The sequence below is a fragment of the Leucoraja erinacea genome, chromosome 5, assembly GCF_028641065.1.
Source record: "Leucoraja erinacea ecotype New England chromosome 5, Leri_hhj_1, whole genome shotgun sequence".
Lineage (NCBI taxonomy): Eukaryota > Metazoa > Chordata > Chondrichthyes > Rajiformes > Rajidae > Leucoraja > Leucoraja erinaceus.
This window is the reverse complement of record NC_073381.1, coordinates 23,808,648-23,827,109: the sequence shown is the minus strand read 5'-3', so window position 1 is coordinate 23,827,109 and position 18,462 is coordinate 23,808,648. Positions and strand designations below refer to the sequence as shown.

General features: G+C 42.3%; 1 protein-coding gene across 1 annotated transcript in view; it reads right to left on the bottom strand.

Annotated features, from left to right (window-relative positions):
* Positions 1-16,839, bottom strand: part of sntg2 (syntrophin, gamma 2) — a 218,495-nt gene extending 201,656 nt beyond the window's left edge. Inside the window, exons 1-2 of the mRNA XM_055634941.1 lie at positions 16,835-16,839; positions 10,253-10,427 (exon numbers count right to left, since the gene is read on the bottom strand). Coding sequence (XP_055490916.1) covers positions 10,253-10,427; positions 16,835-16,839 — 180 coding nt within the window. The remainder of the gene's footprint in view (positions 1-10,252; positions 10,428-16,834) is intronic.
* Positions 16,840-18,462: the final 1,623 nt, after the last annotated feature.

Genomic DNA, 18,462 nt, shown 5'->3' with positions numbered 1-18,462 from the left:
TGCTGCTGTGGGTCTGCAGACGCCGGCTCCGGGAGCCCGCGGCTCCCTGGAGGGAGATCGCTTTTCGGGGCTCCTGCAACGGCGACTTCTCCCGCCCGAGTTGCGGGGTTGAAGAGCTCCTGGAGCGGGGCTTAGCACCACTGCCCCGCGCGGCTGGAACGGCCGCGGGACTTTGCGAGCGCACACCGGGGGCTCCAACATCAAGACCCGGTGTGCGACCTCGCACCACCCGGCGTGGCTTTAATGGCCGCGAGACAATCGCCATCGCCAGCCGGGGGCTTTGACTTTGACTCTGACATCGGGGGGGGGGAGAGAGTGCAGTGGAGAGATAAGTTTATTTGGCCTTCCATCACAGCTATGTGATGGATGTTTATGTAAAATGTAATTATGTTGTGTCTGGGGTCTATTTGTGTGTAATGTATGGCTGCAGAAACGGCATTTCATTTGGACCTCCAGGGGTCCAAATGACAATTAAATATACTCTTGATCTCTTGATCTTGAGTATCCTTAGCCTGTTATTGCTACATAGAGTACTTTGCAAACAAACTTGCCTTTACAAACAACTCAAAATAGTCGACCATTTCTTGGTGGCACCGGTTATGGGAGGCATGTTGTTTGAGAGGCACTTGCTCTTCTTTCAATAACAAAATGGGGTATGTTATGTGCAATTCAATAATCTGGTGTGATCACACCCTAATGCCTCATTTAAAAGATGATATGCTCCTAACTCAGCCTAAACCCCACACTGAATTATTAACCCAAAGTACATACTTAAATCTGTGGGGTTGCCTGCAGATAAAATATGCCGTGAAAGTACTATCTGGCTTTTAAGAGACGTTTGGATATTCAGGGAATGGAGAGATGTGGATTATGTGCAGACAGTTGGTCTTGGCATCATATCCGTCGCAGACAACCTCAGAGCAGTCCTGAGCTACTCTACCTCATTGGAGACCCTCAGACCATCTTTGATAGCACTTTACTGGACTAAACGTTATTCAAGTTATTCCCTTTATCATGTGCCTGTACACTGTGGATGGCTCGATTTTAATCATGTATTGTCTTTCTGCTGACTGGTTAGCATGCAACAAAAGATTATTACTGTACCTCCGTACACTTGTCAATAAACTAAACTCAAACTTACTGTCTTTCAGCAATGTAAACAGCTTGGGCATAGATTTAACTGTAAACTTCATCATGAACTCTGAATACAGATTCAATTCTAGTAAAAGTTATGTTATTGGACGTTACACAAAGGAGATGAGTTCAAATTCTGCCACAGCAAGAGTCCTGATAGAAGTACATAAAATTTATGAGAGGCATAGATGGATTAGACTGTCAGGACTTTTTAACCAGAAGGGAAGTTTCAAATATTAGAGAGCATAGCTTTAAGGCATAGGAGCAAATTGTAAAAGAAACTAGACCAAGTGTGACCTGTTGGGTCCCTGTCACACGGAAGCTTGGTCCCCCAATGCAATATTCCACCACTCACCCATAGCCCCAACTGCGCAGGCGCGGCTGACGGGTTCCCGTTGTGACGCCAGATTCCCGTTGTGATGCGAGTCATGGCAACCCTCCCCAACTGCGCCATGCCATCCCTCTTCCTACCCCTATCCTCCTCCATACCCCCTCATCCCCCAGCACTCTCTCCCTCACCTCTTCTGCTATCTCTTCCCCTACCCTCAGTCACTCCCCCCATAACTCCTCTCCTCTCCCCTCCCTATCCCCCTTGAATTCATTGTGAGATGGAATGCTGCTGTGTTTTTTAAAACTGAGTTTTGAGATCCTATTGTGATCCCATTGTGGTGTCATTGTCAGGTGGAACACTGCTGGCGGCAGGGCAAGTGGAAAATAAAGCCTTTGTTGCAAAGTTTAAAATGTCAATAACTTGTAAAATATACCATCAATGTGAACAAAACTTGTTGAATTGACATCACAGGACACTGGTGAGAAATGTGGCGCAAAAATTGTAGCACAATCGTGTACAATTGTTACACAAATATAGGTACGTACACAAATAGAAATATAGAAACAAGATGAGAGTTTTATAGACAGATAGACAGATAGACAGATATATGGATGGATGGGACATGATTTTTTACACAGTATGTGGTGACTGCCTGGGACACACTCACTGGGGTTGGTGGTGGAGGCAGATACAATAATGGCATTTAAGAGACTTCTGGACATGGACATTGATATGCAAGGAATGGAGATATGGACTATTTACAGGCAGATAAGGGTTGGTCTTGGCATCATGTTCAGCGCAGACATTGTGGGCTGAATGGCCTGTTCCCATGCTGTACTGATCTATGTTCTATAATATCGGGGAAGCACTGTCCTTCACTAGTAGGGGTCACCTGTAACTCCGGCTTCTATTGGATGCATTGGCCTTCTAATGTAACCTATCAAGATACTAAATCACTCATCACATGCAGATTGAAATTGCGAGGTCAAAACTGTCTTCTCGTGGCAATGAAGATGGGCATTATGTGAGGGTCTTTAGAAAGAATCCATATTGAAGAAACAACCTTAGTTAGCTGTCAGAATAGCTGGGGGACTGGCTTTAGTAATCTAGACTGGCGATTGGTCAAATTAATTTCGCCGACAACTACAAATGAACCATACAAAAGGGAGGTTGGTGGAAAATTATGCATTGGAACGAAGGGTGTGCGGAACTGAATCTGGCCACGTGCTACAAAAATCATCTTTGCTCCATAAATTAGACGAGGAAAGGAAACCTAAATCCTAATCTCAAACATTAAGCCATGAGGAATTGAAGCAAGAACAAACAGTTTTTCTGGTCCATCCATCCCTTTTATAGACAGTCAATATCTTCTCATGGTTTGATGAGAACAGTTTTATAAAGCCTCATTTTTATTAGCAATGAAGAATGCCATGCCTGCTGTGAATTTAACAATCATTTCATGACTCATGTCCTTCTTTACATAACACAATTTAAAGAGATTGAAATTAAGGAGCATGATATAGATCTTTTCTCTGAAAAAAATCCCAAAGATTACTGTACTTTGTTATGATGGCAATGCTATTTCTTTAAGCTAATGCTTTAAAAAAAATCTAACAATGCCACAATTAATGAAGTTAGATAAATTGCATTGGCTTAATATACCCTGAATTGCGCATCTTGTTGGGTGCTTGGCTGTAAATCTTTCAACTTTCCTGTTACTTAGAATTTACAGATTACCGTGAGACATACAAACTTTGTCTTTCAAAACCTCCATGGATGTGACACCTTTATCATTTTAGCTAAATAGTCAAATATTAGCAGAAACATTATTCGGCTTTCTTACCGACAATGTAATTAACATTTAACGGAAAATGCTGCGAGGTAGACAAGGGTGCTAAAACATAAATATCATGTTATGAAGACATTTCACTTTCTTTGTTCTCAGCAACTGATACTTCCAGATGGGGTGGAAGATTGCAACCTCCTTGTTTCGACGAATGCAATCAACCTGACGTGCACAATCAAATAAGATCAAATAGAACAAGTTGTCCTACAACTTTAGGCTATGCACGCCATACGCAAGAAGAAGAAGATACTTCCAGATGTTAACTGAGGCAAAAACTAGGTTTGCTTGTACTACCTTGTTCCCAACCTCAGCCATCCAGCCATCAGATTCCAGGGCAGAAAAAGCTCCCTGATAAACCCTGGCTTGAAAACCACTACTAGGATTTAAGTCTTTCGGATCAATCTCTGGGCTTTAAACACAAAGTCAACCAACTTACCAGGTAAAGCAGTGCCCATATTTTAACCTCTCTTTTTATTCTTCCTCATTTCGTTCTGGAAGGAGGAACATGTCAAACTTCCCTCACTAATACAGTTCTGATCATTAACAAAATCACAACATTTTGGCGGATTCACTGAATTTATTTAAATTTCTGCCACTTTCCACAGCACTTCAAATAAATAGTTTTGGATTCTAAACCAGTATACCAATTTATTGTATTGACTGATTATAACATTGCCTGGGGAAGGGGGGGGTATCGCCCCAGCGCAGAGGGAGAAGAGGAGGGAAGAGACTGCAGACCTAAGACTTTTGCCTCCATCACAGTGAGGAGATGCTGGGTGGACTCACTGTGGTGGATATTAATATGTGTTTATTGTATTATATGTATGACTGCTGCAATTTCATTCAGACTTCGGTCTGAATGACAATAAAAGGCTATCTATCTATCATCTATTAATCTTCACCGACACAGTAACAATATCCTACACACACTAGGGACAGTGTTTAACAAGCCAATTAGCCAACAAACCTGTACCTCTTTGGAGTATGGAAGGAAACCGGAGCACCCGGAGAAAACTCAAGCAGGTCATGGGGAGAAGGTGCAAACTGCATTCAGACAGCACCCATAGTCAGGATCGAACCAGGGTCTCTGGTGCTGTAAGGCAGCAACACACTACTGCTACACCACCCCTTCAGTGTTCAAAAGTGAATTGTGAAAAGTTTGTTTGGTGTGTCTGTTCCAGATGATTATGTAGTCAGGAAGCACATAATTTATTATTTATAAAGCAATGACTGCATTATCGGGATGTTAAGTGCACGCCTTGTGTTTCCTACAAGTAGTCATCAAATAAAACAAAAATAATGGTATTTGCTGTAATTATGCTCCTTACAGGACAGACTCCATATGTCACCACTTGTTGTGAAGTTGTAAATATATTTTTCATAATTATGCTTACAATTTTGTTTCATGTAATGAACAGTGTATGCATGCCACAATATAACATGCTGATTACCCGTTGATCTCAATCAGTATTTACTGAATTTTTCAATTTTAAAATGCCATTCATTTCAAGGTACCTTGTTCATATGGCATTATATTACTTGGGTTTGTGGCTCTGGCTGTCTTTATTCAACGTTTTTCATGTTATACGGATCTAGTCCTTTGATTCCATTGGGTAAATTTATTGAAGCTTTAGAAAATGCTAACATTTATGGAATATGTGCATTCTGAAAGCAGAGGATGGTTTGACTTAAGTTTATTGTGCCACATGATCCATAGGTACAGCCATCCTCCTTGCAGTTTTGGCAATCATATTTGGCAAACTTGCTGTACTCTCCCACTGAGAGTGACCCAGTGGTGCCTACCATGTCAGCCTTCAATCATCAATATGCAGCTTTGATCAGTCCGCCTTGGCCTACGTGATCTCCTGGACGCCAAACACTTTAACTTCCTTTTCCATTCCCACACTGACCTTTCTGTCCTCAGCCTCCTCCATTGTCAAAGTAAGCCCAAATGCAAATTGGAGGAACAGCACCTCATATTTCGTTTGGGCAGCTTACAACCCAGCAGTATGAATATTGATTTATGCAACTTCCAAGTAACCCTTGCATTCCAGATAGATAGAGCTCTTAAAGATAGCGGAGTCAAGGGATATGGTGAGAAAGCAGGAACGGAGTACTGATTGTGTAATGATCAGCCATGATCACATTGAATGGCAGTGCTGGCTCGAAGGGCCGAATGGCCTACTCCTGCACCTATTTTCTATGTTTCTATGTTTCTATGACACACTGATCTGTTCTGTAGTCATGCCTAAGGGGATGGTGTAGTCATGCCTAAGGGAACGGGTGGCCACTAGCCAGCGTAGCAGTAGGCAGGTAGTGCTGGAGTCCCCTGCGGTCATCACCCTCCTAAACAGGTATACCATTTTGGATACTGTTGGGGGAGATGGCTCATCAGGGGAATGCAGCAGCAGCCAAGTTCATGGCACTATGGGTGGCTCTGCGGCACATGAGGGGGGGGAAAAGTGTGGAAGGGCAATAGTAATAGGGGATTCAATTGTCAGGGGAATAGATAGGCGTTTCTGCGGCCGCAAACGAGACTCCAGGATGGTATGTTGCCTCCCTGGTGCAAGAGTCAGGGATGTCACTGAACGGCTGCAGAACATTCTGGAGGGGGAGGGTGAACAGCCAGTTGTCGTGGTGCACATTGGCACCAACGCTATAGGTAAAAAAAGGGATGAGGCTCTACAAGGTGAATTTAGGTAGCTAGGAGATAAACTTAAAAGTAGGACCTCAAAGGTAACCTCTGGATTACTACCAGTGCCACGAGCCAGTCAGAGTAGAAATAGGAGGATATTGCAGATGAATACGTGGCTTGAAAAATGGTGCAAGTGGGAGGGATTCAAATTTCTAGGGCATTGGAACCAGTTCTGGGGGAAGTGGGACCAGAACAAACAGGACGGTCTACACCTGGGCTGAAATGGAACCAATGTCCTTGGGGAAGTGTTTGCTAGTGCTGTCAGGGAGGATTTAAACTAATGTGGCGGGGGGGATGGGTGCAAGAGCAGAGAGACAGAGGGGTGTAAAATGAGGGTAGAAGCAATAGGTAGCAAGGTGAAAAGTAAAAGTGGCAGGCAGGCAAATCCAGGACAAAAATCAAAAAGGTCCACTTTTCAACATAATTGTATAAGGGGTAAGAGTGTTGTAAAATCAAGCCTGAAGGCTTTGTATTTTAATGCAAGGCGCATTCGTAATAAGGTGGATGAGTTAAATGTGCAGATAGTTATTAATGAATATGATATAGTTGGGATCACGGAGACATGGCTCCAGGGTGACCAAGGCTGGCAGCTGAACATCCAGGGATATTCAATATTCAGGAGGGATAGACAGAAAAGAAAAGGAGGTGGGGTAGCATTGCTGGTTAGAGAGGAGATTAACGCAATAGAAAGGAAGGGCATTAGCATGGAGGATGTCGAATCGATATGGGTAGAGCTGCGAAACACTAAGGGGCAGAAAACGCTAGTGGGAGTTGTGTACAAGCCACCTAACAGTAGTAGTGGAGTTGGGGATGGCATCAAACAGGAAATTAGAAATGCGTGCAACAAAGGTAAAACAGTTATAATGGGTGACTTCAATCCACATATAGATTGGGTGAATCAAATTGGCAGGGATGCTGAGGAAGAGGATTTCTTGGAATGTGTGCGGGATAGTTATCTAAACCAACATGTAGTGGAACCAACGAGGGAGCAGGCTATTCTAGACTGGGTATTGAGTAATGAGGAAGGGTTAGTTAGCAGTCTTGTTGTGTGTGGCCCTTTGGGCAAGAGTGACCATAATATGGTTGAGTTCTTCATTAGGATGGACAGTGACATTGTTAATTCAGAAACAAGGGTCCTAAACGTAAAAAAAGGTGACTTTGAGTGAATTGGTCAAGATAGCCTGGCAATTGATTCTTAAAGGGTTGACGGTGGATATACAATGGAAGGCATTTAAAGACTGCATGGATGAACTACAACAATTGTTCATCCCAGTTTGGCAAAATAATAAATCAGGGAAGGTAGTGCATCTGTGGATAACAAGGGAAATCAGAGATAGTATCAAAACAAAAGATGAAGCGTACAAATTAGCCAGAAAAAGCAGCCTACCAGAGGACTGGAAGAAATTCATAGTCCAGCAGAGGAGGACAAAAGGCTTAATTAGGAAAGGGAAAAAAGATTATGAAAGAAAACTGGCAGGGAACATAAAAACTGACTGCAAAAGTTTTTATAGATATGTGAAGAGGAAAAGATTAGATAAAACAAATGTAGGTCCCTTGCAGTCAGACAGGAGAATTGATCATGGGGAACAGGGACATGGTAGACCAATTGAATAACTACTTTGTTTCTGTCTTCACTAAGGAAGACATAAATGATCTGCCGGAAATAGCAAGGGACCAGGGGTTAAATGAGGTGGAGGAACAGTGAAATCCAGGTTAGCCGGGAAGTGGTGTTAGGTAAATTGAATGGATTAAAGGCCGATAAATCCCCAGGGCCAGATAAGTTGCATCCCAGAGTACTTAAGGAAGTAGCTGCAGAAATAGTGGATGCATTAGTGATAATTTTTCAAAAATCTTTAGATTCTGGAGTAGTTCCTGAGGACTGGAGGGTAGCTAATGTAACACCACTTTTTAAAAAGGGAGGGAGAGAGAAAACGGGCAATTACAGACCAGTTAGTCTAACATTGGTTGTGGGGAAAATTCTGGAGTCAGTTATTAAAGATGGGATAGCAGCGCATTTGGCAAGTGGTGAATTCATTGGACAAAGTCAGCATGGATTTATGAAAGGTAATTCATGTCTGACGAATCTTATAGAATTTTTCGAGGAGGTAACTAGTAGAGTGGATAAGGGAGAACCAGTGGATGTGTTATGTCCGGACTTTCAGAAGGCTTTCGACAAGGTCCCACATAAGAGATTAGTATGCAAACTTAAAGCACACAGTATTGGGGGTTCAGTATTGATGTGGATAGAGAACTGGCTGGCAGACAGGAAGCAAAGAGTAGGAGTAAACAGGTCCTTTTCAGAATTGCAGGCAGTGACTAGTGGGATACCGCAAGGCTCAGTGTAGGGACCCCAGCTATTTACAATATATATTAATGGTCTGGATGAGGGAATTGAATGCAACATCTCTAAGTTTGCGGATGACACGAAGCTGGGGGACAGTGTTAGCTGTGAGGAGGATGCTAATAGGCTGCAAGGTGACTTGGATAGGTTGGGTGAGTGGGCAAAGGCATAGCAGATGCAGTATAATGTGGATAAATGTGAGGTTATCCACTTTGGTGGGAAAAACAGATAAATAGACTATTATCTGAATGGTGGCCGATTAGGAAAAGGGGAGATGCAATGAGACCTGGGTGTCATGGTACACCAGTCATTGAAAGCAGGCATGCAGGTGCAGCAGGCAGTGAAGAAAGCAAATGGTATGTAAGCATCCATAGCAAAAGGATTTGAGTATAAGAGCAGGGAGATTCTATTGCAGTTGTACAGGGTCTTGGTGAGACCACATCTGAAGTATTGCGTACAGTTTTGGTCTCCTAATCTGAGGAATGACATTCTTGCCATAGAGGGAGTACAGGGAAGGTTCACCAGACTGATTCCTGGGATGGCAGGACTTTCATATGAAGAAAGACTGGATTGACTCGGCTTGTACACACTAGAATTTAGAAGATTGAGGGGGCATCTTATAGAAACTTACAAAATCCTTAAGGGGTTGGACAGGCTAGATGCAGGAAGATTGTTCCCGATGTTGGGGAAGTCCAAAACTAGGGATCACAGTTTAAGGATAAGAGGGAAGTCTTTTAGTACCGAGATGAGAAAATCATTTTTTTACACAGTGGTGAATCTGTGGAATTATCTGCCACAGAAGGTAGTTGAGGCTAGTTCATTGGCTATATTTAAGAGGGAGTTTGATGTGGCCCTTGTGGCTAAAGGGATCAGGGGGTATGGAGAGAAGACAGGGATGTGATACTGAGTTGGATGATCGGCCATGATCATATTGAATGGCGATGCAGGCTCGAAGGGCCGAATGGCCTACTCCTGCACCCATTTTCTATGTTTCTATGTTTCTGTTGTGCTGAAGCAAAGCAAGAATTTCATTGTCCTATCAGGGACACATGACAATAAAGTTGAATCTTGAATCTTGAAAAAGATGGCCGACACTTTAGGTCAAGACCATGAATCAAGATTTAGAGTTTAAAGTTTAGAGGTACCGTGTGGAAACAGGCCCTTTGGTCCACCAAGTCCCCATCAACCAATGATCACCCATATACTATTTTTATGTCCTTTATACTAGGCAATTTCCAGAAGCCAATTAACCTACAAACTCACACATCTTTGGAGTCTGGGAGGAAACCAGAGCACCCGGAGAAAACCCATACAGCACAGGGAGAACGTACCAACTCTGCACAGACAGCAACTGTAGTCAGGATCAAACCCAGGTCTCTGGCACCGTGTAGCAGCAGCTCCACTGCTGCACCACTGTGCCACTCTTGGTTTTGATACACTTAGTTGGATGTGCTAATGCAGGGTCTCCAACCAAACCACCGGTTGGCCTTCACTGAGTGTTTACTCACTGAGCTCCTCTTGCAGTTAGATTTTTGCCCTGATAATTGTTTTTCTGAATCTTACTGGTTGGTGCTTTGAGCATACAATTTTCATGTGCACACAACGTTTGCACAATTCAATCGTGGCAGAGGAGTGTCACTGGATGTCCAGCAGCCTCGACATCTTGTGTCTCCTGTGAATGCAATGGTTTCACATCAATGGTTAAATAATGACAGTTCATATTGTATGCAGGCAGCTGATGATCCAGATTCATTCCATCAGTCTTGGCTTTGTCCTCATTTAAATTATGATCATAGAAGGAAATGGCTGACACGGAAGAAATTGGACTACCTATTGCCATCATTTGGCTATTTGAGGAGAATCATAAATTATTTGTATTTCTCTTTTTAAAAAAAGGTTACTTACATTTGAATCAGAATCACTTCCATTGACACAAACAACATCTTGCTTTTGAATTGTTAGGACATCTTTTGATAGCTTTAGTCGGATGTCATAGGCATTCTCAGATTCCTCATCAAAAAGACGTGCGATACCAGTCTTAGTCTGCAAGACAAAATATATTTTTCTCTGTAAAATATAACTTATTCCATGATTTATCTATAGTTTCACTGGCATGACCCATGTTCATTCCAATAGTTTTGATTCACAAATGTTCTCATTTTTTTCTGCTCCCTCCTGGATACATGGACTTGTTTGGATACAGCACAAACACGGGCAGTCCTCTGTTCTTCACTCTTTATAACTCATTTTTGTTTGGTCGTCTAAAGGTGCCTTCCTCGGTTAATGCTATGCTCACACAGAATTCATTTGACACAGAGGGATCACGAGATCATGATCTGTAATAGGCATTAGGAAATTAGTGCAGGTAGATGGGACTAGGGGAAAATAAGTGTTTGGCACGGACTTGAAGGGCCGAGATGGCCTGTTTTCCGTGCTGTCATTGTTATATGGTTATATGTTATAAGTCTCCAGGTCCTGACAGGATATAGGACATTGAGGGAAGTTAGTGTAGAAATAGCCGGGGCTATGACAGAAATATTTGTCATTAGAAACTTAGTCCCCGAGGATTGGCGTACTGCGCATGTTGTTCCATAGTTTAAAAAGGGTTCTAAGAGTAAACCTAGCAATTATAGACCGGTTAGTTTGATTTCAGTGGTGGGCAAATTAATGGAAAAGATACTTAGAGATAATATATATAAGCATCTGGATAAACAGGGTCTGATTAGGAACAGTCAACATGGATTTGTGCCTGGAATGTCATGTTTGACTAATCTTCTTGAATTTTTTGAAGAGGTTACTAGGGAAATTGATGAGGGTAAAGCAGTGGATGTTGTCTTTATGGACTTTAGTAAGGCCTTTGACAAGGTTCCTCATGGAAGGTTGGTTAAGAAGGTTCAACTGTTGGGTATAAATGCAGGAATAGCAAGATGGATTCAACAGTGGCTGAATGGGAGAAGCCAGAGGGTAATGGTGGATGGCTGTTTATCGGGTTGGAGGCAGGTGACTAGTGGGGTGCCTCAGGGATCTGTGTTGGGTCCTTTGTTGTTTGTCATGTGCATCAATGATCTGGATGAAGGGGTGGTAAATTGGATTAATAAGTATGCAGATGATACCAAGATAGGGGGTGTTGTGGATAATGAAGAGGATTTCCAAAGTCTACAGAGTGATTTAGGCCATTTGGAAAAATGGGCTGAAAGATGGCAGATGGAGTTTAATGCTGAGGTGCTACACCTTGGCAGGACAAATCAAAATAGGACGTACATGGTAAATGGTAGGGAATTGAAGAATACAGGTGAACAGAGGGATCTGGGAATAACTGTGCAAAGTGCCTTGAAGGTGGAAACTCATATAGATAGGGTGGTAAAGAAAGCTTTTGGTATCTAGCCTTTATAAATCAGAGCATTGAGTATAGAAGCTGGGATGTAATGTTAAAATTGTACAAGCATTGGTGAGAGAAATCTGGAGTATGGTGTACAATTTTGGTCGCCCAATTATAGGAAGGCTGTCAACAAAATAGAGAGAGTACAGAGGAGATGTACTAGAATGTTGCCTGGGTTTCAACAACTAAGTTACAGAGATAGGTTGAATAAGTTAGGTCTTTATTCTCTGGAGCGCCGAAGGTTAAGGGGGGACTTGATAGAGGTCTTTAAAATGATGAGAGGGATAGACGGAGTTGATGTGGACAAGCTTTTCCCTTTGAGAATAGGGAAGATTCAAACAAGAGGACATGACTTCAGAATTAAGGGACAGAAGTTTAGGGGTAACATGAGGGGGAACTTCTTTACTCAGAGAGTGGTAGCGGTGTGGAAAGCTTCCAGTGGAAGTGGTGGAGGCTGGTTCGTTGGTATCATTTAAAAATAAATTGGATAGGCATATGGATGAGAAGGGAATGGAGGGTTATGGTATGAGTGCAGGCAGGTGGGACTAAGGGAAAAAAGTTGTTCGGCACGGACTTGACAGACGGACTGCAGAGGCCGCTGCGACGTGAGTCGCGCCGCCCACCGGTAATGTTATATGGTTATATGGTTATAAGATCATTCCCCATTTATCTGGGTGCTTTGACAATCACTGTTAAGATTACAAAGGATTAAGTCTAGGGTGGGACAAAGAACTGCAGATGCTAGAATCTAGAGCAAATACAGAGTGCTGGAGAAACTTTGTAGGTCAGGCAGCATCTTTAGAGGGAATGGACGGGTGACGACTTGAGTTGGGACCCTTCAGAGTGATTCAATCCAGGGTCTTTGTGGCACTTGGTAAACTGTCAGATAACACCTTCACTCATTAACTCATTGGAATAAGCTTCCGTGCAAATCTCATATGGGTTATTTGTGGTGAAAGAGATGTGGCGGCTAATAAACCTCACATGTGTACAAAAGGTAGGAACATAAATTCCATCCAATTCTTAAAAAATTAGAATCTGCAAGAAAGTGGGTAGGTCATGGAAAATGAATTAAATTAAAAATGACAGCGTGGGTTCTTTTCTGTTCCAATATAATATTTCATTCTATATCCAGCTGATCATGTTCTATTGGTCTAATTGAAAATGACCATCGTTAAATAACAATTTCAAAACCTAATAGCTCTTTGTATTAATATTACACCTACCATTGTTTTCATTAGTGACCAATGACATTGTAACCAGGGGGCAGTTATATAAATGTAGCTCACTTAATTGGATAAGAAAATATCTCATTGATTTTTTTATATGTGGCCAAGCACATTATAAGATGATGTTAGCTGTGAGGTCATATAATGTTACCACAGGACGAACATTTAAAAATTAAACGTTGCTCATAATAATCTTGGACATTATTTTCCACATTATCTACCTACAATTATAAAGAAATGGATTTGAAATCATTTTTGTTGTCATATTTGATGCAGACTGCTATTTAAATAACTAGAAAGTATAATAACAAAGTTAAGTGTGCAAGGATAAAATTTGCCTTGAGGTTTTGGAGTCACTTAATGTTCGGTAAATCATTGGATCTCAGAGGTACAAAGCACTGGAGCAGTCCTGCACAGCCTAGGCACACTCCTGGTCTAATGTAACACTTGTGCATACGTGTCTTTGGTTCCCATCATATTGGATCCCAAGCAATCTTTCCAGATAAGGCAGTGATTCACCTGCATTTCCACCAGTCTAGTGCACTGAGTCCGTGTGCACAATGTGGTCTCCGCTGCATTGGAGAACCAACACAGACTGAGCGACCACTTTGTGGAATGCTGGGATTCAGTCTGTAGGAACAATCCTGAATTACTGTTTGTCCATCACTTTAATTCTCCATCCCACTGCAACCTTTATGTCTGTGGCCTATGATATTACAATACATGCTTGCGCAACATATCTTCATTTTCAACCTGGGCACATCACAGGCCTCTGTTCTCAATATGAAATGTTATACCTTTAGCTAACTCACTCTTTCTGTTGTATGGGAACTGACACATTTTACCAGCCATCTCTCTATGATTCTGGTACAGTTTTCCTTTCTCATTACCACATTCTGATCTGTTTGGCATGTTCCACTGTCCAACTATTAGTGACTCATTACACAGGCAAATCGGCCTCCAACTTCCCCATTAACCCTTTTCACCTGGTCTCACCCTTTCATTGATATTCTCTTTGTCTCTCCATTCCACCTGCTACCATCTCTACAAGTTAAGATTTTTTTTTCATCCTCCTTTACCAGCTTTGCTGAAGGTCTCACGGCCAGAAACATTACTTTTGTTTCTCTTTCCAATGATGTTCAGTATTTCCAACATTTCTGTGTCTATTTCAATAGAATGGAATTCAAAAACCCAAGTAGTCATGGGGAGAACGTGTAAACTTCACCCAGACAGCGCCTGTGATCAGGGTTGAACCCAGGTCTCAGACGCTGTGAGGCAGCAGCTCTACCAGCTGTGCCATAGTGCTGCCCCTCTGTTATTATCCTTGATGTTTGCTCTCCCCTTTTCTCTTAATAGTTGAAAGATTATGACGAAATTGATATAAAATAATCATACACTTTTCACAGAAAAATCACGTGATTTTCCTTAATTACCATCAAGGCAAACAATGGCATTAAGCCCAGGGTTTAACCTGCTTCACTCAGATAGACACAGGCTGAGTGGCTCCATGGAATTATTAGTCTAGCTGAAACAGTTCTGTGTGGTTATTATAAGATAACGGAGTCAAGGGATATGGGGGGAAGGCAGGAACGGGGTATTGATTGTGGATGATCAGCCATGATCACAGTGAATTGGGGTGCTGGCTTGTAGGGCCGAATGGCCTACTCCTGCACCTATTGCCTAATGTCTACTGAATTACACCATTGGCAATAATAAGCTTGTTCATTCAAAGCTTTCTTAATGTGAATATATACAAGATTTGTTAAGCACGGTTAAGAAAAATCAAGTCAGGAGCATTCTATCTTTCAGTAACATAATTTTAACCCACTCAAGCTTTCCTTAAACCTCTGCAGCCTGTTATTTATTCCCCAGACATCTTTAACTGACAGCAACCATATCAAAATCTAATCAAGATTGGAAGATTGGAACTCTGGCTTTTCCTAATGTTTGACAAATCAAATATGAATGAGCAAGACGAGAAGTTAGAAAAAAATTAAAAATTGTAATATACTGATTATGATTGACTGCACTGCATTTTAAAAGATCCTTGAGGATGTTCTCCTTGCCATTCTTCATTCGGGTTATTGCCTGATGTCTGAAAGTCTTGCATGGAGGTAGACCTCACCATGTTTCTGTCTCACATGCTGGGCTTGATCCACATTAGTAGCTCATGTTTTGTGTTGTTGTAGTTCTTATGTTAATTTAGTTCAGTTTAGCTTAGAGATTTCAAGGCAAAAACAGGCCCTTCAGCCCACCCTGTACACTTGCATTACTCTAACCACTAGCGACAATTTACAATTTTTAACAAAGCTAATTAACCTACAAACCTGTCCATCTTTGGAGTGTGGGAGGAAACCGGAGCACCGGGGAAATCCCATGCGGTCACAAAGAGAACGTACATACTCCATACAGACAGTACCCATAGTCAGGATCAAATCTGGGTCTCTGGCACTCTAAGGCAATCCACCGTGCCACCCATAAATATTATAGAAAATTATCCAAAGACACTTTACATAATTTGCAGATAGTAGTTAGAAACATAGAAACATAGAAAATAGGTGCAGGAGGAGGCCATTCGGCCCTTTGAGCCAGCACCGCCATTCATTGTGATCATGGCTGATCATCCCGTATCAATAACCAATGTCTGCCTTCTCCCCATATCCCCTGATTCCACTAGCCCCTAGTTGTAAAGTTGTTCTGACTAAACTAAACCATACAAACAATCATAGACACCTTTGCCCAGAAACTGGCTCTTGGGTTCACTGAGGCCATTCTGACCGACAAAAGACTGTTCAGATGAATTTTGGTTCACATCCACGGGATGCAGCCTTTCAGGTGGCAACTTTCCGAGAGACTAGTAAATGCATGAACGTTTTTTATCTCCGTCTACCCTGATCGACAGTGAATTCCAGACTCCCATTACTCCTGGAATGAATTTAATTTTTCCTCATGTCAGTCCTAATTTTTCAATCAGTTAGCTTCAATCTCGGCTACGGGAAATAGGTTCCACCTAATCACACAATCTAGATGATTCAGAATTTTATACACTTTGAAGATGTCTTTTCTCAGCTTTTTCAATACTTTGGCAACCTTTACTCACAACTAACACTCTCATTCCTTGCCTTCACTCCAGGTTTGTAAATCTTCTTTATGCCCTCTGCAGTACTTCTGCATCATTCTTGACATATAGGGACCAGATTTGTGTGCAGTGGAGCTTAGCTAGTGACTTATATATGGTCTTCTGCCTGCAGTTATGGAGTCGCACGGAAACATACCTATTAAATACATGTGCATGCTAACCATCAAATATCCATTCACATCTCATCTAGAAGCCCTTAGTCCATATCCCATTGTACCTTGATGATTGTATTGCTCATTTAGATATTTTTGACTGTTGCAATTTTACCTGTTCCCACCATTTCATCAAGCAGTGCATTACAATGCAACCATTTTCTCAAATCCCGTCTGGTCTTCTTACTCCTCACCTTAAATCTACACCCTCTGGTTTTAGATGTCTCGAACATGGGGAAATGTTTCTCACTAGCCGGTCTACTTATGCCTTCATAATTTTGTATACCTCACAGTAGATTGGTTATTGCATGTGAACCAATCAGAGTAATGTACTACCACTAACTCCACCCTAGAGAGCACTTCATATTAACACTCACTGTGGAACTAACATGTATTGTACTGTGCCATTATGATTGATGATTAAAGCTGACAAACGCCATACAATGTCCGTACACTTGTTTACATGGTGTCAGAAAGCTGGAAACTATCCACTGCTTCCGTTTATCGGGTTTTCTTTGCATTTTATAGATTTGATCTTTTGCTATGATGGCTCACTCATGCCGAAAGTTATGTGACATACCATCTAACCGCATTCTAGAAAGAGCTAAGTTCTTTGCACGACACCAGCTTCCAGATGAGCCTGTGGAACGTTTCATTTGTGATTTAAAGTATATGGCCCCGCAATGTCGCTTTGGTGAGATAACTCATTAGTTAATACACGATAAGATCGTTAGCGGCATGTCTGATCGTAAATTAAAAACAGAGCTACTACCAAATGCAGACCTGACTCATGAACAGGCTGTGCATGACTGCCGCATGTCGGAGGTCGTGGCCCCGCTGAGTGATCAGCTTGACACTCAAGAAACTTAATGTCAATCTGACCAGTTTCAGTAACCGCACCACGTCAGCCGCTACTAAAAGATCCGTGAATGAGCCACCACAGAGGTGCGCAAACTGCAACTATTTCCATAACAAAGGTCGACAATTCTATCCAGCAAACGGAAAGCCTTGCAATTACTGCAAGAAACGTAACCACTTTGCTGCCTGCTGCCATTCCCATGGGAACCATAATGTGAAGTCAGTCTAATCTCCACCAGCTGCAGCAAGACCCAACATTCTTTGACTCCCTTGAACAGTTTGAAGCCACCCACGACACAGAGACAATTAGCTCACAAGACGAGTCTACTGTTCACACTCTCCTACGCACATGTGGTAAGCTTCTGGACCCTTCTGTTACTGTGCACATTAATAACAAGTCTCTACAAGCTAAATTGGACATGGGAGCGTGCATCAATGTGATGTTCCTGAAAGACTACAACAAGATAAGGAATAATGAGACCTTGGCTGAGGATTCTTCCACCTTGCACGCCTACGCCTAGGTTCTGCACCCTCTCGGAAAAGCTGATTTCAAGTGTGTAGTGGACAACATCGCTAAAAACCTGATTTTTTTATGTTATGAAATCAAACTCTGAGACTTTGTTAGGAATCCATGCATGCCAAGACCTGGGACTGGTTTACTTTAGATGCGCTGTTCACAAGCTGCGCCTATCTGATGAACCGACACAAGTCTATCAGGATTTGTTTGACGACAAACTGGGCAAACTGTCAATAACTTACAAGATCACTATTGACCACGATGTTGTCCCAGCAATTCGTGCTCCTCACCTCATACTATGCGTGACAGAATTCAAGCTGAACTTAGACACAAGCTGTCCATGACTGAATTAAGTGAACCCACGGACTGGGTCTCTACCATGGTTGTTACAAAAAAGAAAGACAAAGACGAGCTCCATGTGTGCACTAACCCAAGGGACCTGAACAAAGCTATTAAACGACTGCACTGCCCGATGGGGACCATCGAAGACATTGCAGCCCAAATCGGACGCACAACAGTGTTCTCTGTACTAGACGCCAAAAGCTAGTTTTGGCAGATTCCGCTGGACAACGCATCCTAAAAACTGACCACATTTGCCACACCATTCGTCAGATTCAGGTTTCTCAGGATGCCATTTGGAATTAACTGAACCAGCGAGGTTTTCCAGAGAGCTATGGAACAGCTGTTCACAGGCTACCCATGTACAATCATCGTTTATGACATTCTACTGTATGGTCGAGACCTAGCGGAGCGCGACTCAAACTTAAAAATGATTCTCGACCGGGCACGTGAGATCAACCTAAAGTTCAACCCAAGGAAGTGCAAGTTCCGTGTCTCAGAG